At 40.1% G+C, this 26784-nt stretch overlaps 1 protein-coding gene across 3 annotated transcripts in view; it reads left to right on the forward strand.

Annotated features, from left to right (window-relative positions):
* The window catches only part of pacsin1b (protein kinase C and casein kinase substrate in neurons 1b), a 44261-nt gene extending 17818 nt beyond the window's left edge, over window positions 1-26443 (forward strand). For all 3 annotated transcript variants that reach the window (XM_061937411.1, XM_061937428.1, XM_061937419.1), the window contains exons 2-10: window positions 5492-5587; window positions 13851-14007; window positions 14072-14307; window positions 14533-14688; window positions 14865-15040; window positions 18752-18872; window positions 18944-19068; window positions 19875-20071; window positions 25963-26443. In XM_061937411.1, coding sequence (XP_061793395.1) covers window positions 5528-5587; window positions 13851-14007; window positions 14072-14307; window positions 14533-14688; window positions 14865-15040; window positions 18752-18872; window positions 18944-19068; window positions 19875-20071; window positions 25963-26072 — 1338 coding nt within the window. In that variant the 5' untranslated portion in view covers window positions 5492-5527 and the 3' untranslated portion in view covers window positions 26073-26443. The remainder of the gene's footprint in view (window positions 1-5491; window positions 5588-13850; window positions 14008-14071; window positions 14308-14532; window positions 14689-14864; window positions 15041-18751; window positions 18873-18943; window positions 19069-19874; window positions 20072-25962) is intronic.
* Window positions 26444-26784: the final 341 nt, after the last annotated feature.

Raw genomic sequence — 26784 nt, forward strand, 5'->3', positions numbered from 1 at the left:
CATGATGTAAGCGTCTATATTAGCTATATTAGCCTACTATCAAAATGACTTTAAAAGTCTCATATATGTGTTATAATGAAGACAACACATGATGTAAGTGTCTATATTAGCTATATTAGCCTACTATCAAAATGACTTTACAAGTCTTATATAAGTGTTATGACGAAGACAACAACACATGATGTAAGTGTCTGTATTAGCTATTATAGCCTACTATCAACATGACTTTAAAAGTCCTATATAAGTGTTATAATGAAGACAACACATGATGTAAGTGTCTATATTAGCTTTATTAGCCTACTATCAAAATGACTTTAAAAGTCTTATATACAGTAAGTGTTATGATGAAGACAACACCTGATGTTATTGTCTATTTTAGCCTACTATCAAAATGACTTTGAAAGTCTTATATAAGTGTTATAATGAAAGCAACACATGGTGTAAGTGTCTATACTAGCTATATTAGCCTACTATCAAAATGACTTTAAAAGTCTTATATAAGTGTTATAATGAAGACAACACATGATGTAAGTGTCTATATTAGCCTACTATCAAAATGACTTTAAAAGTCCTATATAAGTGTTATAATGAAGACAACACATGATGTAAGTGTCTATATTAGCTATATTAGCCTACTATCAAAATGACTTTAAAAACTCTTATATAAGTGTTATGATGAAGACAACACATGATGTTATTGTCTATTTTAGCCTACTATCAAAATTACTTTACAAGTCTTATATAAGTATTATAATGAAGGCAACACATAAGGTAAGTGTCTATATTAGTTATATTAAACTAATATCAAAATGACTTTAAAAGTCTTACATAAGTGTTATAATGAAGACAACACATGATGTAAGTGTCTATATTAGCTATATTAGCCTACTATCAAAATGAGTATGTGTCGCAGGCTGACACAAATCTTTGTTGACAGAAATGTTGAATTGTAATATTTATTCTACACATTTTTACAACATTGGAAAACACCAGTAAAACTTCTCAGAGGGGAGATAACTCCTGGAAACGACTGTCTTAGAATGGCCAAAGGTATAGATGTGTGTGTCCAAGTTAAAGGAAACGTCTTTTTGTAATGAATTTATTTACATTTTGCAAGCTGGGTAATGTTTGCTGTGGTCTGGAACAACATGGTAACGTTTGCCGTGGTCTGAAACAACATGGCGCACTAACAACTATCAGAAATCCAGCCAATATTACATACAGATAATGTGTCATGAAACATGCAAATATAAATTAAATACACAGAGGACATGAGTAAAGGAAATTAAATGAGCTCAAATATAGCTACAAACAAGGCATAATGATGCAATATGTACATACAGCTCGCCTAAAAAGCATGTTAGCATCGACTAGCTTACAGTCATGCACTGACCAAATATGCCTGATTAGCACTCCACACAATTCAATAGCATCAACAAAGCTCACTTTTGTGCATTCACGCACAGTATAAAAGGTTTGGTGGACAAAATGAGGCAAAGAAGGAGTGGCATAAAACACCTCTTTCTGTGGCGGCGTCGGAGAAAGTCGTACATGTAAACAAACTACGGTGAGTTCAAGGACCGCCTGAATTAGTAGGACAAAACGTTGCTTGCCAAATAGTCTCATGAGTGAAGCATAAACACGAATATGAAACAATTAGGAAGGTTTGTCCTCCTACAGAAGACATATTCAAACTAAATATATATATTTTCCCCCCATATTTAAAAATGTTCTTGACCCCCGGCCAAGACCAAGACTTCAGACTTTACTAACTCTTTAGATAAGATTGACTGTGTTTGTGTGCCCTTTAAAGACCAAGATCAGAGTTTCATTTCTGGATTACATGGAACCAAAAATCAGCTTTTTCAAGAACTCAAGGGGTGCTAAACAAGTTAGCGTTTGATGCTAAACGAGCTAACTCATGTAAGAAAAGAATAATGGAAGTCTCCCAGGTGCACTGCAGCCTCATATCAAGACTAGATCAAGTAACAATTGATTCTTTCTTCAGTGATTAGTCCTTCAGGTCTGACGACACCGTGACTCTGCAGAGGAAATGTCCGCGGGTCGATTCCGCCGAAGATTAATAGCCGCTCTTTCCGTTCATCGACCACAGCGCCAGAGAACGAGATGTTCAGTTTCAGAACCGATGAGTTTCTTGATAGCGTGGAGTGATCCACCTTTAGATTGAGACTTTGCACTTTGATCAGCTGTGAGTACACAACAACTCTGCCTGCATCACTTATTTATACTAGAAGCAGATCTTTATAGTCAGTCAGCTTTATAGTCATTACTAACATTAGTCCAGCTGCAACACAATCACATCAATAATTAACATCGTCATTAACTCAATAATAAACATATCAATAGTCGTTAACTCAATAATAAACATATCAATAGTCATTAACTCGACAATAAACATATCAATAGTCGTTAAGTCAATAATAAACATATCAATAGTCATTAACTCAATAATAAACATATCAATAGTCATTAATAAGTTGTGATTTTTATCATGTGGATTTATGTATCTTGTTTCCAGCTCGAAACACAAATATGTTGTTAATATTCAGTGTTTTATTGTTCATCGTTAATATTGTAAATCCCACTTTTTTTTATTTTCATGTACATTTCGGGTGTTATAGGAGTTATTACGGTAACATAGGTCACAGCAGCTCAGACCAGGAACAAAGCAGTGTGGGCGGGGCTTGTTTTCAGCCCGAAACACAAATATGTTGTTAATATTCAGTGTTTTATTGTTCATAGTTAATATTGTAAATCACACTTTCTTTATTTTCATGTACATTTTGGGTGTTATAGGAGTTATTACGGTAATCTAGGTCACAGCAGCTCAGACCAGGAACAGAGCAGAGTGGACGGGGCTTGTTTCCAGCCCGAAACACAAATATGTTGTTAATATTCAGTGTTTTATTGTTCATAGTTAATATTGTTAATCTTTATTTCCATGTACATTTTGGGTGTTATAGGAGTTATTACGGTAATCTAGGTCACAGCAGCTCAGACCAGAACAAAGCAGAGTGGGCGGGGCTTGTTTCCAGCCCGAAACACAAATATGTTGTTAATATTCAGTGTTTTATTGTTCATAGTTAATATTGTTAATCTTTATTTCCATGTACATTTTGGGTGTTATAGGAGTTATTACGGTAATCTAGGTCACAGCAGCTCAGACCAGGAACAAAGCAGAGTGGGAGGGGCTTGTTTCCAGCCCCTAAATGCATGTGTCAGCAACAGATGCGGAAGCAGAATTTTACATGATAATATATGATATTGTAGGTGTTTATTACACATTACTTTCATATTTTGCTGTTTTTTACATTTTTGTTGTGTTTTGTTTGGTCTGAGAAGTAAAAGATGTTCATATGTTGTTAATATTCAGTGTTTTATTGTTCATAGTTAATATTGTAAATCTTTATTTTCATTTTGGGTGTTCTATTCAGTAAAAAACTGTAAAATTTAATTCCATTTTTTTGAGGTGGTCTGTCATAACCTTTTTGAGAACTCTATCAAACATGGTGACTTTTGTAGAATGCTAATGTTAGCATGCTAGCAAGCCAACGTGAGCATGTTAATAGTTAGCGTGTGTCACAATTAGCTAAAAAAGTTTAATGTTAGAATGCTAACAGCATTCCAGCAGTTAAGTGTGAGTGGGTTAGGTTTAGGGTTAGTGAGTGTGTTAGGGTTAGTGAGTGGGTTAGGGATAGGGTTAGTGTTGAGGTTAATGAGTGGGTTAGGGTTAGGGTTATGTTTAGGGTTATGGTTAGTGAGTTCGGTACGTTCTCAACTACGTACCGAACAATTTTCCATGTAAGTTTACATTTTGCTTATTTTTCACGTTTTCTAGTTTCTTCACAGGGTTAGGGTTATGTACTTTGTACATAGGGTTAGGTTTTTAGGGACTAATAGCTCCAAGGAGCTATTAGGTCTCCCACTCCTGGCAGAATCCCATTTCCTTTTAGAAAAGAGAAAATATAAGGAAAATGAAACAGGGGTTAGGGTTAGGGTTAGGGTTAGGGTTAGGGTTAGGGTTAGGAAGGGTTGCGGTCAGGGTTAGGGTTGGGAGGGGGTTAGTTATATGACTGTGGGTTAAACAGTTGCAAAACTAGCCCAAAAAGTTATCATGCTAATGTTAGCATGCTAGCAAGCTGACATGAGCATGATATTAGTTAGCTTGTGTCACAATAAGCTAAACAAGTTAGCACTTTAATGTTAGCATGCTAACAGCATTCTAGCAGTTAAGTGTGAGTGGGTTAGGGTTGGGGTCAGGGTTAGGGTGGGGAGGGGGGGGGGGGGGGGGGGGTTAGTTATGTGACTGTGGGTTAAACAGTTGCAAAACTAGCCCAAAAAGTTAGCATGCTAAAGTTAGCATGCTAGCAAGCCAATGTGCGCATGATAATAGTTGGCTTGTGTCACAATTAGCTAAAAAAGTTAGCACTTTAATGTTAGCATGCTAACAGAATTCTAGCAGTTAAGTGTGAGTAGGTTAGGTTTAGGGTTAGTGAGTGGGTTAGGGTTAGTGAGTGGGTTAGGGATAGGGTTATGTTTAGGGTTAGGGTAAGTGAGTGGGTTCGGGATAGGGTTAGCGTTGGGGTTAGTGAGTGGGTTAGGGTTAGGGTTATGGTTAGGGTTAGGGTTAGTGAGTGGTTTCGGGATAGGGTTAGCGTTGGGGTTAGTGAGTGGGTTAGGGTTAGGTTTATGTTTAGGGTTAGGGTTAGTGAGTGGGTTCGGGATAGGGATAGGGTTAGCGTTGGGGTTAGTGACTGGGTTAGGGTTAGGGTTAGGGTTATGTTTAGGGTTAGGGTTAGTGAGTGGGTTAGGGATAGGGATAGAGTTAGCATTGGGGTTAGTGAGTGGGTTAGGGATAGGGTTAGTGTTAGGATTAGTGAGTGGGTTAGGGTTATGGTTAGGGTTAGTGAGTGGGTTAGGGATAGGACTAGCATTGGGGTTAGTGAGTGGGTTAGGGTTATGGTTAGGGTTAGTGAGTGGGTTAGGGATAGGACTAGCATTGGGGTTAGTGAGTGGGTTAGGGTTATGTTTAGGGTTTGGGTTAGTGAGTGGGATAGGGATAGGGATAGGATTAGCTTTGGGGTTAGTGAGTGGCTTAGGGTTAGGGTTATGTTTAGGGTTAGGGTGAGTGAGTGGGTTAGGGTTAGGGTTATGTTTAGGGTTAGGGTTAGTGAGTGGGTTAGGGATAGGATTAGCGTTGGGGTTAGTGAGTGGGTTAGGGCTAGGGTTATGTTTAGGGTTAGGGTTAGTGAGTGGGTTAGAGTTAGGATTATGTTTAGGGTTAAGGTTGGTGAGTGGGTTAGGGTTAGGGTTAGGGTTATGTTTAGGGTTAGGGTTAGTGAGTGGGTTAGGATTAGGGTTAGGGTTAGGGTTAGTGAGTATGGTACGTACTCAACCATGTACCGAACAATTTTCCATGTAAGTTTACATCTTGCTTATTGTTGACATGTGTTCTGGTTCCTTCCATCAGCGCGTGAGAGGATCTACTGACATCACAACTGCTAACATGTCTGGTGCCTACGACGAGTCTGCTAGCCTGGAGGAGACCTCAGACAGTTTCTGGGAGGTGAGGAAGTGTGGGGACCGTCTGTGGGGACCATGTCAGGTCTTTGGTTTTGAAATCAAACGTCCAGAGGTGGAAGGATGGAAGTGATTCAGATATTCTGCAAACTGAGCACACTGCCTTAAACGCTTTTAAAGTTTGTATCAGAAGTTAGAATGAACACACCCTAACCCACGCCCAGTGGCTGTCGACCACTCAGCAATATTCCAGCAATTTATTCTTCAAGCTGGCATTTGTGCACCACTATTTTGTACACAGCAGGGGGGCATGTCTTGTGTTGGCACCACTCCAAGGTCAAAGAGGGGTGACACACACTACAAAATGCTGGGTTATTTTGATAATAACCCAATTTAGGAGTTGCAAGTGTTGGGTTACATTTTTTAATTATTTTTATGAAGAGCAATGCATTCTTTGGGTTATAAAGGTATTCTTTTTTAACTCTATTTCTGGGTTTTCAAAACTATGAACCATTTTTGGGTTGTTTTTCAATGAGTCAAACATTTTTGGGTAAAAGGCTTTAAAAAAAAAAAATTTATTAAAAAGGTACTTTTTTCTTGAAGGGAATTGTATTAAGGATTAATCTCATGAACATTATTTACAATCACACATCTTATGTACATGGAAATATTTGAGCATGCCGTATAGAACCACAAACCCCGTTTCCATATGAGTTGGGAAATTGTGTTAGATGTAAATATAAACGGAATACAATGATTTGCAAATCATTTTCAACCCATATTCAATTGAATGCACTACAAAGACAACATATTTGATGTTCAAACTCATAAACTTTATTTTTTTTTGCAAATAATAATTAAGTTAGAATTTCATGGCTGCAACACGTGCCAAAGTGGTTGGGAAAGGGCATGTTCACCACTGTGTTCCATCACCTTTCCTTTTAACAACACTCAGTAAACGTTTGGGAACTGAGGAGACACATTTTTGAAGCTTCTCAGGTGGAATTCTTTCCCATTCTTGCTTGATGTACAGCTTAAGTTGTTCAACAGTCCGGGGGTCTCCGTTGTGCTATTTTAGGCTTCATAATGCGCGGCACTAATACACCCCCATACCATCACACATGCTGCCTTTTACACTTTGCGCCTATAACAATCCGGATGGTTCTTTTCCTCTTTGGTCCGGAGGACATGACGTCCACAGTTTCCAAAAACAATTTGAAATGTGCACTCGTCAGACCACAGAACACTTTTCCACTTTGTATCAGTCCATCTTAGATGAGCTCAGGCCCAGCGAAGCCGACGGCGTTTCTGGGTGTTGTTGATAAACGGTTTTCGCCTTGCATAGAAGAGTTTTAACTTGCACTTACAGATGTAGCGACCAACTGTAGTTACTGACAGTGGGTTTCTGAAGTGTTCCTGAGCCCATGTGGTGATATCCTTTACACACTGATGTCGCTTGTTGATGCAGTACAGCCTGAGGGATCGAAGGTCACGGGCTTAGCTGCTTACGTGCAGTGATTTCTCCAGATTCTCTGAACCCTTTGATGATATTACGGAGTGTAGATGGTGAAATCCCTAAATTCCTTGCAACAGCTGGTTGAGAAAGGTTTTTCTTAAACTGTTCAACAATTTGCTCACGCATTTGTTGACAAAGTGGTGACACTCGCCCCATCCTTGTTTGTGAATGACTGAGCATTTCATGGAATCTACTTTTATACCCAATCATGGCACCCACCTGTTCCCAATTAGCCTGTTCACCTGTGGGATGTTCCAAATAAGTGTTTGATGAGCATTCCTCAACTTTATCAGTATTTATTGCCACCTTTCCCAACTTCTTTGTCACGTGTTGCTGACATCAAATTCTAAAGTTAATGATTATTTGCAAAAAAAAAAAAAATGTTTATGAGTTTGAACATCAAATATGTTGTCTTTGTAGCATATTCAACTGAATATGGGTTGAAAAGGATTTGCAAATCATTGTATTCCGTTTATATTTACATCTAACACAATTTCCCAACTCATATGGAAACGGGGTTTGTACTAATGTCATGATCCGTCATGCTTGTTTAGTTTTTGACTACATCAGTTCCTGTTTTGAGCACCCCTGGGTTTGTGTTTTAGTTGCCATGACTACAGATTGTTTTCACCTGCCTCTGATTAGTGTTCGGGACGCTCACCTGCTCCCGGGCACTAATCAGAGAGCTACTAATTCCCTGCTTTTCGCCACACTCAGTCTGGCGTTCTTATTTGCTTCCACAGTTACGACGGCTACTAATTTGATTCTTGAGCTAAGCTTCGCCTTTTTGTTTGCTTGTTTACATGCTAAGCTTTTCTTGTTCGCTACTCCGAACTCGCTACTTTTGTTTGTATGCCGCATGATTTATGGACAATGAATAATTTCCTTACCTGCACTTTGCCTCCGGAGTGCCGTCGGCATCCTGGGAGAACCATCCACGGCAATTCTTGTAAAAAAAAATGTCACTGATATCTTGCTTTTGAGTACATTTTATGGACTACAAATAATTTTGATCAGTAGTTGTGAAGGAGTAGGACAAACCAGCAGTAAAATGTATCATTTTTAACCAACTATTGGGTCAAGGAGTGCTAAATTGTGCAACCCAATAGTTGGGTTTGGAATAACCCAACAGTGTAGTGAGCATAACTCAGCTTTTATGTTGAATAATTCAACCCAATAGTTGGGTTATGAATCAACCAACATCGAGTTAGTATAACTCAACTTTTGTGTTAAATAATTCAACCCAATAGTTGGGTTATGAATCAACCAACATCGAGTTAGCATAACTCAACTTTTGGGTTAAATAATGTAACCCAATAGTTTGGTTGGGAATAACCCAACATTTAGTTATCACAACTCAACTTTTTGGTTAAATAATTCAATGCAAAAGTTGGGTTGAAAAAAATTAACCCAAAATGTTGAGTTAAAATAAGCCAAATAAAGGGTTTGTCCTTTTCCAAACCAGCAGTTGGGTTAAAATTGCGTTATTTATGTACCCAACATTTTTTAGTGTGCAGGAGCTAATATTTCTACGCGATGGAAGCACAGAAGTAAGCAGTAGAGCAGACAAATGTAGCTTACCACCATGAATGTGTGAATGTGGAGTGAATGAATGTGGGGTTGTCACTTCTCTGTGAAGAGCTTTAAGTGTCTAAAAAAGCACCATATAAATACAATCCATTATTATTATTATTATTATTATTATTATTATTATCATAGCAAACTATTTTTTATAGAGGGCCACATGCCCTCAGAGGGCCACATGTAACATGAATATTAATGGCTTCTTACACAATTTGCAAAGGTGACTGTTTTTGTTATTTTATATTTATTTGATGGATAACTTGCTTAGAAATCATCAGTCAAGTTGACAAGCTGATATTTAAGTGTTTGTTTTTGAGGATCAAAAACAAAACTAGGAGCACCAGATGATATTCACATGTCAAACATATGCAACATTTTGTCACATCATTTAATGTGGCTGGCCACTGTAAAATGACGTGGAGGGCCAATTTAAAATGGTGTGGCGACCACAGTAAATGATGTGGTGGACCACATAAAATGATGTGGCAGGTCAGTTTAAAATAGTGTGGCGGACCACAGTAAATGGCGTTGAGTGGCCAATTTAAATGATGTGGTGGAGCACAACAAATGATGTGGTTGGCCACAATAAAATGAAGTGGAGGGTCACTTAAAATGAAGTGACAGACCACAGTAAAATGATGTGGAGGGCCACTTTAAAATGGTGTGGCGACCACAGCAAATGATGTGGTGGAGCACGTTAAATGGTGTGGTTGGCCACAATAAAATTATGTGGAGGGTCACTTAAAATGAAGTGACAGACCACAGTAAAATGATGTGGAGGGCCACTTTAAAATGGTGTGGCGACCACAGCAAATGATGTGGTGGAGCACGTTAAATGGTGTGGTTGGCCACAATAAAATTATGTGGAGGGTCACTTAAAATGAAGTGACAGACCACAGTAAAATGATGTGGTGGACCACTTTAAATGGCGTTGAGGCCCACTTTAAATGATGTGGTGGAGCACATTAAATGACGTGGTTGGCCAACAATAAAATGATGTAGAGGGTCGTAATAAAATGATGTGGAGGGTCACTTAAAATGAAGTGGAAGACCACAGTAAAATGATGTGGAGGGTCACTTTAAAATTATGTGGCAGACCAGATTAAATGATGTGGCTGGCCACCAAAAAGTGATGTGGAGGGCCACGATAAAATTATGTGGAGGGCGACTTTAAAATGGTGTGGCAGGCCACAGTAAATGATGTGGTGGAGCACATTAAATGATGTGGTTGGCCACAATAAAATTATGTGGAGGGTCACTTAAAATGAAGTGACAGACCACAGTAAAATGATGTGGTAGACCACTTTAAATGGCGTTGAGGCCCACTTTAAATGATGTGGTGGAGCACATTAAATGATGTGGAGGGTCGTAATAAAATGATGTGGAGGGTCACTTAAAATGAAGTGGAAGACCACAGTAAAATGATGTGGAGGGCCACTTTAAAATTATGTGGCAGACCAGATTAAATGATGTGGCTGGCCACCATAAAGTGATGTGGAGGGCCACAATAAAATTATGTGGAGGGCCACTTTAAAATGGTGTGACAACCACAGTAAATGATGTGGTGGACCACATAAAATTATGTGGCAGGTCAGTTTAAAATGGTGTGGCCAACCACTGCAAAAATGATGTGGTGGACCACATAAAATTAAGTGGCAGACCACAGTAAAATGATGTGGAGGACCACTTTAAAATGATGTGGCGGACCACATTAAATGATGTGGCTGGCCACGTAAAATGATGTGGAGGGCCACTTTAAAATGGTGTGGGGACTACAGTAAATGATGTGGTGGACCACATAAAATGATGTGGCGGTCCATTGTAAAATGATGTGGCGGGTCAGTTTAAAATGGTGTGGCAGAACACATAAAACGACGTGGCGGACCACTTTAAATGACGTGGAGGGCCAATTAAAATGGTGTGGCAGGCCACAGTAAATGATGTGGTGAAGCACATTAAATGATGTGATGGACCACATATATGGCGTTGAGGGCCACATTGAATGATGTGGTGGAGCGCACTAAATGATGTGGAGGGTCGTCATAAAATGATGTGGAGGGTCACCTAAAATGAAGTGACAGACCACAGTAAAATGATGTGGAGGTCCACTTTAAAATTATGTGGCAGACCAGATTAAATGATGTGGCTGGCCACCGTAAAGTGATGTGAAGGGCCACAATAAAATTATATGGAGGGCCACTTTAAAATGGTTTTGCGACCACAGTAAATGACATGGCGGACCACATAAAATGATGTGGCAGGTCAGTTTAAAATGGTGTGGCGGACCACGGTAAATGATGTGGTGGAGCACATTAAATGATGTGGTTGGCCACGATAAAATGACGTGGAGGGTCACTTAAAATGAAGTGACAGACCACAGTAAAATGATGTGGAGGGCCACTTTAAAATTATGTGGCAGACCAGATTAAATGAAGTGGTTGGCTACCGTAAAGTGATGTGGAGGGCCGCAATAAAATTATGTGGAGGTCCACTTTAAAATGGTGTGGCGACCACAGTAAATGATGTGGTGGACCACGTAAAATGATGTGGCATGTCAATTTAAAATGGTGTGGTGGACCACAGTAAATGATGTGGTGGACCACTTTAAATGGCGTTGAGGGCCACTTTAAATGATGTGGTGGAGCACATTAAATGATGTGGTTGGCCGCGATAAAATGATGTGGAAGGTCGTAATAAAAAAATGTGGAGGGTCACTTAAAATGAAGTGGAAGACTACAGTAAAATGATGTGGAGGGCCACTTTAAAATTATGTGACAGACCAGATTAAATGATGTGGAGGGCCACAATAAAATTATGTGGAGGGCCACTCTGAAATGGTGTGGCGACCACAGTAAATGATGTGGTGGACCACATAAAATGAGGTGGCGGGTCAGTTTAAAATGGTGTGGCGGACCACATTAAATGGCGTTGAGGGCCACATTAAATGATTGTTGACAAAATATCAGATGAGTGACAAATTGATGACATCACCAACTGTGGCTATCTCGCACAGAGGAGTTAGTGTTCCCTGAGGTCAAATATTACATATGAGAAGAAGAGCAAAGTGATGTTGTTCACATCCACACACTCTGCAGTCTTTCATCATCATCATCTTCATCTTCATCATCATCCTCATCCACCCGTGCAGCGGTAGGCGTCTCGCTACATCACGGTGCTGACTCACCACTTTGCCACGCTGACCATAGCGCCGAGGTTGCTGGGTTCACGTGCGGGTGTGGCACGGCTAGAATGTAAAACCCTAAGGAAAGATCTTTACCCTTCAGACCTCAGCCTGAGATGTATTCCTTTTAACAATATGTTTATTATTGTACTTTCTATTTCTGCACAGGTGAAAAACATGTTTTTTTCTCTCGAGGTAACCAAAATACTGTTTTTGTTGTTTAAAACTGTACCACATGGTGGTGTTGTTTTTTAAACCCCAAAGTTTGAACCACTAAAATCAGATTGACTTGAAATTTCTCATACAGGTCTACGTGCTCAACAAAACACCAACACTAATTTGATATACAAAAGCCAAAAGCAGTGAAGTTGTCACGTTGTGTAGATGGTAAATAAAAAGAGAATACAACAAATCCTTTTCAACTTATATTCAATTGAATAGACAAGATATTTCATGTTCACACTGAGAAACGTTATTATTTTTTGCAAATATTAGCTCATTTGGAGTTGAATGCCTGCAACATGTTTCAAAAAAGCTGGCACAAAAGGCAAAAAAGACTGAGAAAGTTAATGTAACAATGATAGTCACACACACACTAGGTGTGGCGGAATTATCCTCTGCATTTGACCCATCACCCTTGATTACCCCCTGGGAGGTGAGGGGAGCAGTGAGCAGCAGCGGTGGCAGCGCCCGGGAATCATTTTTGGTGATTTAACCCCCAATTCCAACAGCCGTCGTCATGTCGTGACATTACTGGTTTTACGAGCAGAGGAGCATGTTCGGCAGCGCACACACACACGGAGTACTTACAAGCAGACACAGTGTGTAGACAGAAAAAGGAGAACAGACGCGTTTTGGTGTAAAAAGTAAAGATAAAGGTGAAGTTATAACACTGAAACACCCTCAGGAAGAGCTGCTTTAATCATGGCCTCCATGGCGACAAATAAAGTAAGTTTCTTACAAGTAGCATTATCACTGGAGGACGATGAATAGCTAAACATGCTTCACTACACACCGTAGGAGGATACAATAGCTCACCGGCGTCACAATGCAAACAAATGCCATGGGTGGATCTACACCTGACATCCACTGTAATGATACCAAGTACAATAGTCGATACTACTATGATTACATCGATATTTTTTATCGTCACAAAATCTTTTTTCCTTTTTAAAAAAAATCATATGATGTTTATAAAGTCAGTAAATACGTCCCTGGACACATGAGGACTTTGAATATGACCAATGTATGATCCTGTAACTACTTGGTATCGGATCGATACCTAAATGTGTGGCATCGTCCAAAACTAATGTAAAGTATCAAAGAAGAGAAGAATAAGTGATTATTACATTTTAACAGAAGTGTAGATAGAACATGTTGAAACAGAAAACAGTGTGACACCTACCCTTTACATCAGTATTTCTTCATCAGTATTGGTTTAGTAGGTATTATATTTTATTGTATGATCCTGTAACTACTTGGTATCGGATTGATACCTAAATGTGTGGTATCATCCAAGTATCAAAGAAGAGAAGAATAAGTGATTATTACATTTTAACAGAAGTGTAGATAGAACATGTTGAAATAGAAAATAAGCAGATATTACCGGAAATGAACAAGTGGATTAATAATCCATTTTTACAGTTTGTCCCTCATAATGTGTACAAAATAATAGGTGTATAAATGACACAATATGTTACTGCATAGACTAATTAGGAGTCTTTGTTTGTTTACTTACTACTAAAAGACAAGTTGTCTAGTATGTTCAACATTTTATTTAAGGACTAAATGACAATAATAAACATATGTTTCATGTACACTAACATTTGTTGTTACAATAAAGACAATAATGACATTTTTTATTGAGAAAAGTATGGAAATACATGTTGGTACCGGTACCAAAATATTGGTATGGGGCACAACCCTACTTTGGGGTGTCAACAAGGGTTATGTGGTCTTCAACCAGCGTGGTCAGGACACATGTTCCAGGTGGAGTATTTTGAGTGAGCATGTTTTGTTGTGTTCCAGGTGGGGAACTACAAGCGGTCGGTGAAACGTATCGACGACGGCCACAGGCTCTGCAACGACCTGATGAACTGCATCCAAGAGCGGGCCAAGCTGGAGAAAGCCTACGCCCAGCAGCTGACCGAGTGGTCCAAGAGATGGAGACAACTGGTCGACAAAGGTAGGAGAAGTTTCAAGCCCGCGGCGCGCCCGTTGACGCGGTTCCCGTCCCCCCCCCGCCGCAGGTCCTCAGTACGGCACGGTGGAGCGCGCCTGGGTCTCGCTGATGAACGAGGCGGAGAAGGTGAGCGAGCTTCACCAGGAGGTGAAGAACGGCCTGATGGGCGAGGACTTTGAGAAGGTGAAGAACTGGCAGAAGGACTCCTACCACAAGCAGATGATGGGGGGCTTCAAGGAAACCAAAGAGGCGGATGAGGGCTTCAAGAAGGTCCAGAAGCCTTGGGCCAAGAAGCTGAAGGAGGTGAGATCAAGTCCGCAGAAGGCAGGAAGACTCCTTAGGAGTCCTTGGAGATGAAATGTAAAACATCTTAAATGCAACTTTTTTCTGTAACTGGCATAGAAAATCCACGCAGATAGTAGTAATTAACTTTACACAACGTGACAACTTCACTGCTTTCGGGTGTTGTAAAACCTCCCTGTGGATTAACCGTGCAGCCCTAGCAGACATGTTCCTCTGTCGTCTCAGCTGGAGGCTGCCAAGAAGTCGTACCATGTGGCCTGCAAAGAGGAGAGGCTGGCCTCCACCAGGGAGACCAACGGCAAGACCGAGGGCTCCGTGAACGCCGACCAGCTGAAGAAACTTCACGAGAAAGTGGACAAGTGCAAAGTTGATTCACAGAAGGTGCGAACGATAAAAAGCCTCTCCGGCAAGTCCTTCTGAAGGTCTTATCAGCATTGTTAATATGTGACTCAGCACCGCACTTTAACCCCCCCTTGTCTTTAAGTCCACCAGATTCTGCTCTACCTTGACCTGTTCTCCTCTGATCTGTGACTTGTTTTGTGTGTGTTTGGGTGAAGGCCAAGGAAAAGTACGAGAAGGTTCTGGACGAGCTCAACAAGTGCACGCCTCCGTACATGGAGAACATGGAGCAGGTCTTTGACCAGTGTCAGCAGTTTGAGGAGAAGAGGCTGAGCTTCCTCAGGGAAGTGCTGCTGGACGTCAAACGCCACCTCAACCTCACAGAGAACCAAAGGTTTGAATCCACTAACTCATCTTCAATTGTCTCTGAGAAGTAAGTACAGACCTCACAGGTCATCAACACGATCAAAAGGAACCTCGGTAGAACTTCAGAGTGGTCGGTCTACAGTTTGTTTAGTAGCATAGCTTGACGGACCACTGAAAACCCTCTCGGGTCGGGAGTGAAGTTCTGTTCTTCTTCTTTCGTGTAACGTCAGATGTCCAACTCGGTGTCGCGTAGACATACCCGCATCTCTGGTCCTAGGTGGAAGAGGCTGGCTTCCGAGGGCGGTCCATGTAAGGGGCAGATGTTGATTATATGGTCACCGTATTCGCATGCCGCACTGTCCGCCAAGCCCCACGTCTTCATTGATGACCCAAAGCGACCGACCCCAGTCCGTAGACGGTTCAGCGTGGTCCATTGCCGGCGTGGTAGGTCGTCTCCTCTGATGGCGCCATCTCCTGGGTCCCAAATGTAGCGGTGGACTCGGGAGGGTCCGGCCGACTCCCACTCCTGCTTCCAAGCTGCTGCCAACCATGCACCTCTGGAGATGTCCTCAGAGGTGGAGTTGAGCATCTCTTGTGCTGCCTTGTAGGGGTGGCGGGACTTGAGTCTGCTTGGAGGTGCTGGTGTTACTCTGGTGTTGTGCAAGATGTGCCAGTCATATTTTTGTGCCTTCCTAGCCAGGACGAGGGTGGCAGCCTCCCGTCGGAGGCCGGCCGGTGCTATTCCGGAGAGACACAGGGGTAGGCTTCAAGCATCCAGTTATTATCGGGAGGGAGGTATTAATAGCCACGTCGACCTTTCTCGCATGAGGGCTTCTGCTCCAGACTGGCCTGCAGTATTCCGCTGCAGAGAAGACCAGGGCTTGGGTGGATATTCGCAGCGTCTCAGCGGAGGCTCCCCAGGTTGTTCCAGCGAAGTTTGCTGGAAGTTCTGTTTTGAGTTCAAGTATCTCGGGGTCTTATTTACGAGTGAGGGAAGAATAGAACGCAAGATTGGAGCGGCGTCTGCGGTGATGTAGTCACTGTACCGGTCTGTTGGAGCTGAGCCAGAAGGCGAAGCTCTCGATTTACAGGTCAGTCTATGTTCCTACCCTCATCTATGGTCATGAACCTTGGGTAATGGCCCTATCTCTGGGATCACCATTCTGGCTCAGCTCTCCATTTACAGATCAGTCTACGTTCCTAACCTCATCTACGGTCATGAACCTTGGGTAATAGCCCTATCTCTAGGATCACCCTCAGATATCGTGTGAGGAGCTGGGTCATCCGAGAGAGACTCAGAGTAGAGCCTCTGCTCCTTCACGCGGAGAGGAGCCAGCTGAGATGGCATCTACTACGGGCATGTCCAGCCGGCAGGAGACCTCGGGGCAGACCTGGGACACGTTGGAGGGGCTATGTCTCACAGCTGGCCTGGGAACGCCTCGGTATACCCCCCGTAGAACTAGAGGAGGTGGTCGATGACAGGGAAGTCTGGGTATCTCTGCTTAGATACCACGAACCAGACTCAGACCCAGAAAATGGATGGCTGGATAGATGAAAAGCCATCAACTCAGTCATTATGTCCAATGGTGCAACTTCACAGTAGTCTGAGCACCATTGTCGTCTAGCATGGCTTTGGTACTCTCGGACATGGAATTCACAGATTGTTACTGGAATTCTCTTCCATCTCTGGTGCAGTTGGTAAACATTAGACACCTCGAACCCGTTCCAATTGAGGACACTACGCAGGCGCTCAGTTGCGTTCAGGTCCAAAGACAAACTTGGCCGCTCCATCATCTTCACTTTCATCTTCCTCAGCAAGGCACTTGTCATCATGGAGGTGTGTTTGGACTCCAGGGTTTCCCCCTTGATGTAATGGATCATGGCACACCACCGCGGCAAAATAAAAGCTGACACCTTTAAATTGAAGGTTTTTCACGTGAAAAAAAATTTAAGTAAGTAAGAAGTCTCACAAAGTCCGAGGGTTTTTAACTTTTATTGACAATCTTATGCTTACAAGCGGCTCATGCATACACGTCCGATACATGGACTGCATGGCTTGAGGGGGTCTGTATTGCTTCTACTGGCACTTAGTGACTTTGAGGAGGGTGGCAGGAACAAAAAAAAAAAAACGTCAAATGTGCTAACTTGCTTTACGGCATACGTCACTCCTCCTTTCCCCGTTCGTTAAAAAGACGGAAGTCGTTGCGAACGCTTACGTGCCGCCGAAAACTGAAAGAAGAAGAAGAAAAACCCCTATGTGCAATTCATGGTATCATGGCAGAAGCTGCAAAACAACCAAAGAAACGAAAAGTTTTGTCTGAGGAGTGAATACTTAGGTCTACTATACTACTGTATTTTAATGTTGGTTATTATGGTGGTACTTAATGAATACTTAGGTCTACTACACTACTGTATATAATGTTGTCATTATGGTGGTACTTAATGAATACTCAGGTCTACTAAACTACTGTATTTTAATGTTGTCATTATGGTGGTACTTAATGAATACTTAGGTCTACTACACTACTGTATTTTAATGTTGGTCATTATGGTGGTACTTAATGAATACTTAGGTCTACTACACTACTGTATTTTAATGTTGGTTATTATGGTGGTACTTAATGAATACTTAGGTCTACTACACTACTGTATTTAATGTTGTCATTATGGTGGTACTTAATGAATACTTAGGTCTACTACACTACTGTATTTTAATGTTGTCATTATGGTGGTACTTAATGAATACTTAGGTCTACTACACTACTGTATTTAATGTTGTCACTATGGTGGTACTTAATAAATACTTAGGTCTACTACACTACTGTATTTAATGTTGTCATTATGGTGGTACTTAATAAATACTTAGGTCTACTACACTACTGTATTTAATGTTGTCATTATGGTGGTACTTAATAAATACTTAGGTCTACTACACTACTGTATTTAATGTTGTCATTATGGTGGTACTTGATGAATACTTAGGTCTTCTACACTACTGTATTTAATGTTATCATTATGGTGGTACTTAATGAATACTTAGGTCTACTACACTACTGTATTTTAATGTTGTCACTATGGTGGAACTTAATGAATACTTAGGTCTACTACACTACTGTATTTAATGTTGTCATTATGGTGGTACTTAATGAATACTTAGGTCTACTACACTACTGTATTTAATGTTGTCATTATGGTGGTACTTAATGAATACTTAGGTCTACTACACTACTGTATTTAATGTTGTCATTATGGTGGTACTTAATGAATACTTAGGTCTACTACACTACTGTATTTAATGTTGTCATTATGGTGGTACTTAATGAATACTTAGGTCTACTACACTACTGTTTTTTAATGTTGTCATTATGGTGGTACTTAATGAATACTTAGGTCTACTACACTACTGTATATAATGTTGTCATTATGGTGGTACTTAATGAATACTTAGGTCTACTACACTACTGTATTTAATGTTGTCATTATGGTGGTACTTAATGAAAACTTAGGTCTACTACACTACTGTATTTAATGATGTCACTATGTGACATCAATTTAGGAAACACTTGGAGAGCCAAGTGTTTCCTAAATTGATGAAAAGGTTTTGGGAACCAAATAATATATTCTAGTTTCCCGTTTAGAATTCTTGACAAGACAAACTGCCTTTATAATTCTTGCTGAAATGTGAGGGGTGTGCTCACCTGAGAACTGTTCTCTGATCCCTGGTCTTCTCCCGGCGCAGTTACGCGTCAGTGTACCGGGAACTGGAACACACCATCACCTCAGCCAGCCCTCAGGAAGACCTGCAATGGTTCAGCAACAACCACGGTCCAGGCATGCACATGAACTGGCCGCAGTTTGAGGTATGGTCTCCGCCGGTTCCCGTCAGTTCCGGGACCAGGACAGCTGTTCCAAACACTGTGTCCCTCTGCAGGAGTACAACCCGGACCTGGCCCACAGCATCACCAAGAAGGAAAAGTTCAAGAAAGGCAGTGATGGCATCATGCTGACCAATGTCACCACAGCCGTAGACCACGCTCAGGCTGCGGACCAGGGCAGGTGAGTTGTTGGGGTGACCTTTGTCTCAAGACTTGGGTCTGGGGACTAGAATGTAGTCTCACGGTTCATGAAACGTTGTTACTATCTCAAGACATGGGTCTGGGGACTAGAATGTAGTCCCACCGTTCATGAAACTTTGTCTTTATCTCAAGACTTGGGTCTGTAACTAGAATGTAGTCCCACGGTTCATGAAACCTTGTCTTAACTCAAGACTTGGGCCTGGGACTAGAATGTAGTCTCACGGTTCATGAAATCTTGTCTTTATCTCAAGACTTGGGCCTGGGACTAGAATGTAGTCCCACGGCTCATGAAACCTTGTCTTTATCTCAAGACTTGGGTCTGGGGACTAGAATGTAATCCCACGGTTCATAAAACATTGTCTTTATATCAAGACTTGGGACTGGGGACTAGAATGTAGTCCCACAGTACTTCAAACATTGTCTTTATCTCAAGACTTGGGCCTGGGACTAGAATGTAGTCCCACGATTCATAGAACCTTGTCTTTATATCAGGACTTGGGACTGGGGACTAGAATGTAGTCCCATGGTTCATGAAACCTTGTCTTAACTCAAGACTTTGGCCTGGGACTAGAATGTAGTCCCACGGTTCATGAAACGTTGTCTTTATCTCAAGAATTTGGGTCTGGAACTAGAATGTAGTCCCACGGTTCATGAAACCTTGTCTTTATCTCAAGACTTGGCCTGGGACTAGAATGAAACATTGTCTTTATCTCAAGACTTGGGTCTGGGACTAGTATGTAGTCCCACGGTTCATGAAACCTTGCCCCTTCCTCGGTCTTCATTCAGTGTGAGCAGCTCCGAGAAGAACCAGGCCTACACGGCCTCCAACGAGTGGTCGGACGAGGACCAGACGGCGCCCAACTCCGCCAGCGACACCAACGGAGGCGCCAACCCCTTCGAGGAAGAGACGGGCGGGGGGGTGAGGGTGCGGGCGCTCTACGACTACGAGGGCCAGGAGCAGGACGAGCTCAGCTTCAGTGCGGGTGAGCGTCACACACAACCAGACCCAGCAGGCACAAGACTTTGATACAACCGTCCTTTAAAACCAGGTTTGGTATTTGGAAGTTGAAACAACGTTCATGTCTAACGTTAGATCAACAAATTGTTCATACACTGAATTAAATCTTATCAAATCGTTCATACATTAAATCGAATTGTATCGAATCGTTCATACACTAAATTAATTTGTGTCGAATTGTTCATGGACTAAACCGAATCGTATCAAATTGTTCATACACTGAATCAAATATTATCGAATCGTTCATACACTAAATTGAATTCTATCAAATCGTTCATACACTAAATCGAATCTTTATGAATCTTCCATACAATAAATCAAATCTTAATGAATCGTTCATACACTAAATCAAATGTATCGAATCGTTCATACACTAAATCAAATCTTAATTAATAGCTCATCCATTAAATCGAATCTTTCATACACTAAATCAAATCTTAAGTATTTGTTAAATAAATTGAATCTTATTGAATCGTTCATACACTAAATCAAATTGTATCAAATCATTCATACACCAAATCGAATCTTAATTAATCATTCATACACTAAATCAAATCTTAATCGTTCATACACTAAATCGAATCTTTATGAATCGTCCATACAATAAATCAAATGTTATATAATCGTTTATACACCAAATCGAATCTTAATTAATCATTCATACACTAAATCAACTCGTTCATACACTAAATCGAATCTTATTTAATTGTTTATACACTTAATCGAATCTTAATGAATCGTTCATACACTAAATCAAATCTTAATCGTTCATACACTAAATCGAATCTTTATGAATCGTCCATACAATAAATCAAATGGTATATAATCGTTCATACACTAAATCGAATCTTAATTAATAGCTCATACATTAAATCAAATCGTTCGTACACTAAATCAAATCTTAAGTATTTGTTCATACACTAAATTGAATCTTAATGAATTGTTCATACACTAAATCAAATTGTATCAAATCATTCATACACCAAATCGAATCTTAATTAATCATTCATACACTAAATCAACTTGTTCAGACACTAAATCAAATCTTAATTAATTGTTTATACACTAAATCAAATCTTAATCGTTCATACACTAAATTAAATCTTTATGAATCGTCCATACAATAAATCAAATGGTATCGAATCGTTCATACACTAAATCAAATCTTAATTAATAGCTCATACATTAAATCGAATCGTTCGTACACTAAATCAAATCTTAATTAATAGCTCATACATTAAATCGCATTGTTCATACACTAAATCGAATCTTAATTATTTGTTTATACACTAAATTGAATCTTAATGAATCGTTCATACACTAAATCAAATTTTAATTAATCCTCCATCCATCCATCCATCTTCTTCCGCTTATCCGAGGTCGGGTCGCGGGGGCAGCAGCCTAAGCAGGGAAGCCCAGACTTCCCTCTCCTCAGCCACTTCGTCCAGCTCCTCCCGGGGGATCCCGAGGCGTTCCCAGGCCAGCCGGGAGACATAGTCTTCCCAACGTGTCCTGGGTCTTCCCCGTGGCCTCCTACCGGTCGGACAAGCCCTAAACACCTCCTTAGGGAGTCGCTCGGGTGGCATCCTGACCAGATGCCCGAACCACCTCATCTGGCTCCTCTCGATGTGGAGGAGCAGCGGCTTTACTTTGAGCTCCCCCCGGATGACAGAGCTTTTCACCCTATCTCTAAGGGAGAGCCCCGCCACCCGGCGGAGGAAACTCATTTCGGCCGCTTGTACCCGTGATCTTGTCCTTTCGGTCATAACCCAAAGCTCATGACCATAGGTGAGGATGGGAACGTAGATCGACCGGTAAATTGAGAGCTTTGCCTTCCGGCTCAGCTCCTTCTTCACCACAACGGATCGATACAGCGTCCGCATTAATTAATCCTTCATACACTAAATCGAATCTTAATTGTTCATACACTAAATCGAATCTTAATTAATCGTTCATACACTAAATCAACTCATTCATACACTAAATCGAATCTTAATTAATCGTTCATACACTAAATCAAATCTTAATCGTTGATACACTAAATCAAATGATATCGAATCGTTCATACACTATATCGAATCTTAATAAATAGCTCATACATTAAATCGAATCGTTCATACACTAAATCGAATCTTACGTAATAGCAAATGCATTAAATCGAATCGTTCATACACTAAATCGAATCTTAATAAATAGCTCATACATTAAATCGAATCGTTCATACACTAAATCGAATCTTACGTAATAGCTAATGCATTAAATCGAATCGTTCATACACTAAATCGAATCTTAATTATTCGTCTATACACTTAATCGAATCTTAATCGTTCATACACAAAATCTAATTTGAATATTCCATACACTAAATCGAATCTTATTTAATAGCTCATACCTTAAATCGAATCATTCATACACGAAATCGAATCCTAATTAATTGTTTATACACTTAATCAAATCTTAATTAATCTTCTTAATCTTAATCGTTCATACACTAAATCGAATCTTTATGAATCGTCTATACAATAAATAATTTCTTAATGAATCGTTCATACACTAAATCAAATGGTATCTAATCATTCATACACTAAATCGAATCTTAATTAATAGGTCATCCATTAAATCGAATCGTTCATACAATAAATCGAATCGTTCAGACACTAAATCGAATCATTCAGACACTAAATCGAATCTTAATTAATAGCTCATAAATTAAAAATTGAATCGTTCATACACTAAATCGAATCTTAATTAATCGTTCATACACTAAATCAACTCGTTCTACACTAAATCGAATCTTAATTGATTGTTTGTGCACTTAATCAAATCTTTATTAATCTTCTTAATCGTAATCGTTCATACACTAAATCGAATCTTTATGAATCGTCCATACACTAAATTGAATCTTAATGAATCGTTCATACACTAAATCAAATGGTATCTAATCGTTCATACACTAAATCGAATCTTAATTAATAGCTCATCCATTAAATCGAATCGTTCATACGATAAATCGAATCTTAATTAATAGCTCATACATTAAAAATCTAATTGTTCATACACTAAATTGAATCTTAATTAATAGCTCATACATAAAATCGAATCGTTCATACACTAAATCGAATCATTCATACACTAAATCGAATCTTAATTAATAATTCATACATTAAATCGAATCGTTCATACACTAAGTCGAATCTTAATTAATAGGTCATACATTAAATCGAATCGTTCATACACTAAATTGAATCTTAATTAATAGGTCATATATTAAATCGAATCGTTCATACACTAAATCGAATGTTAATTAATCGTTTATACGCCGAATCGATTCGTAATCGTTCATACACTAAATCGAATCTTAATGAATCGCCCATACAATAAATCGATTCTTAATGAATCGTTCATATACTAAATCAAATGGTATCGAATCGTTCATACACTAAATCAAATGGTATCGAATCGTTCATACACTAAATCGAATCTTACTTAATAGCTCATACATTAAATCGAATCGTTCAAACACTAAATCAAATCTTACTTAATAGCTAACACATTAAATGGAATCGTTCATACACTAAACCGAATCTTAATTAATTGTTTATACACTTAATCGAATCTTAATTAATTTTCTTGATCTTAATCGTTCATACACTAAATCGAATCTTTATGAATCGTCCATACAATAAATTGAATCTTAATGAATCGTTCATACACTAAATCAAATGGTATCGAATCGTTCATACACTAAATCGAATCTTAATTAATAGCTCATACATTAAATCGAATCGTTCCTACACTAAATCAAATCTTAGTTAATAGCTCATACATTAAAAATCGAAACGTTCATACACTAAATCGAATCTTAATTAATAGCTCATACATAAAATCGAATCGTTCATTATCTAAATCAAATCTTAATTAATAATACCAATAGAAACATCGCTATTGATAATGAACAATACCAATAATTGACCTCTATTATCAACAATACTGTTGTTCAAATGCAACAATACATATACGTAATGATAACCAGAGATAAAAAAGAAAGCAGAAAAATGGAGGGGAAGAAAGAGAAGCAACCTATATTAACCTTGTAGATTGTTATAGTAACAATAGATTAAGCTTTGTCAGTGTGCCATGTGTTATACCCAGTTTACCCTAGGGCAACAACGTTAATATAAGTTTGATGAAACGTGATTATGTGCATGACTGTATGTATGCATATGTACTTGTATATGTATAGAATGGGTATATGTGTTTGTACAGTGAATGTATATGTACATGTATGTTTATATGTATGTTTGTACAGTGAATTTATATGTACATGTATGTGTATATGTATGCTTGTACAGTGAATGTATATGTACATGTATGTGTATATGTATGCTTGTACAGTGAATGTGTATGTACATGTATGTGTATATGTATGTTTGTACAGTGAATGTATATGTACATGTATGTGTATATGTATGTTTGTACAGTGAATGTATATGTAAAGTATGTGTATATGTATGCTTGTACAGTGAATGTATATGTACATGTATGTGTATATGTATGCTTGTACAGTGAATGTGCGTGTGGATGTATGAACTTTGAGTATGTAGTTATGTACTGTATTTGTGTATGTATGTGGGAGCGTAGGTACCTATGTATGAATAATGGTGTGTATGTGAGTATATGTGTATTTGTATGTACAATATATTTGACTCCCAGTGTGTGTGGGAACCAGAGTACGGCCCCAGCCACCTAGAGAGCCCAACCCACAAACAGCAGGTGGGGTGCCCAGGGAACCAGGGACCACCGGCCCCAAGCAGCCAGGCCGGCCAGCGACAGGAACCCCAGAGCCCGTCCCACCGTGCCGCCCGTAAGAGCCAGCAGCAGGCCGCAGACAGACGCACCCAGCAGAGGACAAGGCACGAGAGAAGCAGGGGACAGCCAGACCTCAAGCCAGCGAGAGACCACACCCCACACGGGCAGAAAGGCGGGACGCCCACCCCCCACCCGCGGAGAGCACAGCGTGGCCTGCCCCCGGCCACCCTACCCAAGCCGACCGCCGCAGGACCGCCCAGCACGGGGTCACAGGAACCACCCACCCCACCCGCAGGGACCCCAACGATGGAGATGGAACAACCAGCAACCGCCCTGTCGAGTTCCCCCCCAGAGGGAGGGGAAAAATAAAAAGTAATATTGATCAAATATATTAAAAAATCAATAAATCAAATCTTAATTATTTGTTTATACACTAAATTGAATCTTAATGAATCGTTCATACACTAAATCAAATCGTATCGAATCGTTCATACACTAAATCGAATCTTAATTAATTGCTCATACATTAAATCGAATCGTTCATACACTAAATCAAATCTTAATTAATCGTTTATACTCTAAATCCAATCTTAATGAATCGTTCATACACTAAATCAAATCTTAATTAATCGTTTATACTCTAAATCCAATCTTAATTAATCGTTCATACACTAAACCGAATCACTTTGAAACGTTCTGTTTTATAAATAAATCGTTTTTGAATCGTATCGTAACCCATGCATCGATCGAATCATCCGTCACAAAAATATGGACATCCTGCATTGACTCAAGGTGGTCCAAAAGCAAGTTCCTCCAAGGTTGACTTTGAGTCGGGACCAAAGTTCCCAGCGTTGTTTCCATGTCTGGTGCCTGCTGACTAACTTATGTCTCCTGGACACCCCACTGAGTCTTCCGGGTGTTTCCTTCTACATGTTTTCTTCTGGGTGTTTCCTTCTACATGTTTCCTTCTGGGTGTTTCCTTCTACATGTTTCCTTCTGGGTGTTTCCTTCTACATGTTTCCTTCTACATGTGTTCCTCCTCCTCAGGCGACGAGCTGACGAAGCTGGAGGACGAGGACGAGCAGGGCTGGTGCAAAGGTCGCCTTGACAACGGCCAGCTGGGTCTTTACCCGGCCAATTACGTGGAGCCCGTCTAGCGGTCCTCCCCACTCCAGACCGGACTGAACCGTGAACGCACGTTGACTTGCTGGCCGTCCACCCCACGGAGCGACGCATCATGTGACTCCTGATTCTGCATTCCTACGTCAAACGCTCTTCAAGGTCAAAGGAGCTCCTCTGTATATATATTTTTTTTACCACCTGGATGCTGTACGTGTTTACACCTCATGGAACTATTGACTCGACAGCAGGTATTCAAGACCAGGTATTCAAGACCGGTATTCAAGACCAGGTAGGCTACATGGTGTTAGCATAGCATCACAACTGCAAACAGAACCCATGGACACACACAAAAAAAATGTCATTTTTACATTTTCCATGTACTGAATACATAAAAGGCTGTCAAGAACTGTGGTTCTCACACTCTTTACTCCAAGTAGCACCTTGCATGTACCACCTTTTTATCACAATTTAGATGTGCTAGTTTTAGGTTGACAATCGGATTGAATATGTCAATCAATGAGTATTTAACCCTCTTTAGGCTCTAAAACAATTGATTTTTTTTTAACTTTTTTGGCCGAAACTTCTCAATAAATTTCAATACTAAATAGGGTTGTTCTCATACCAATGTTTTAGTACCGGTACCAAAATGTATTTTGATACTTTTCCAAATAAGGGGGACCACAACAAATGTCATTATTGACTTTATTTGAACACATTTTTTTTAGGGTAAATTAAAAATATGTTTAT

This window comes from Nerophis lumbriciformis, linkage group LG03 (genome assembly GCF_033978685.3).
Source record: "Nerophis lumbriciformis linkage group LG03, RoL_Nlum_v2.1, whole genome shotgun sequence".
NCBI lineage: Eukaryota > Metazoa > Chordata > Actinopteri > Syngnathiformes > Syngnathidae > Nerophis > Nerophis lumbriciformis.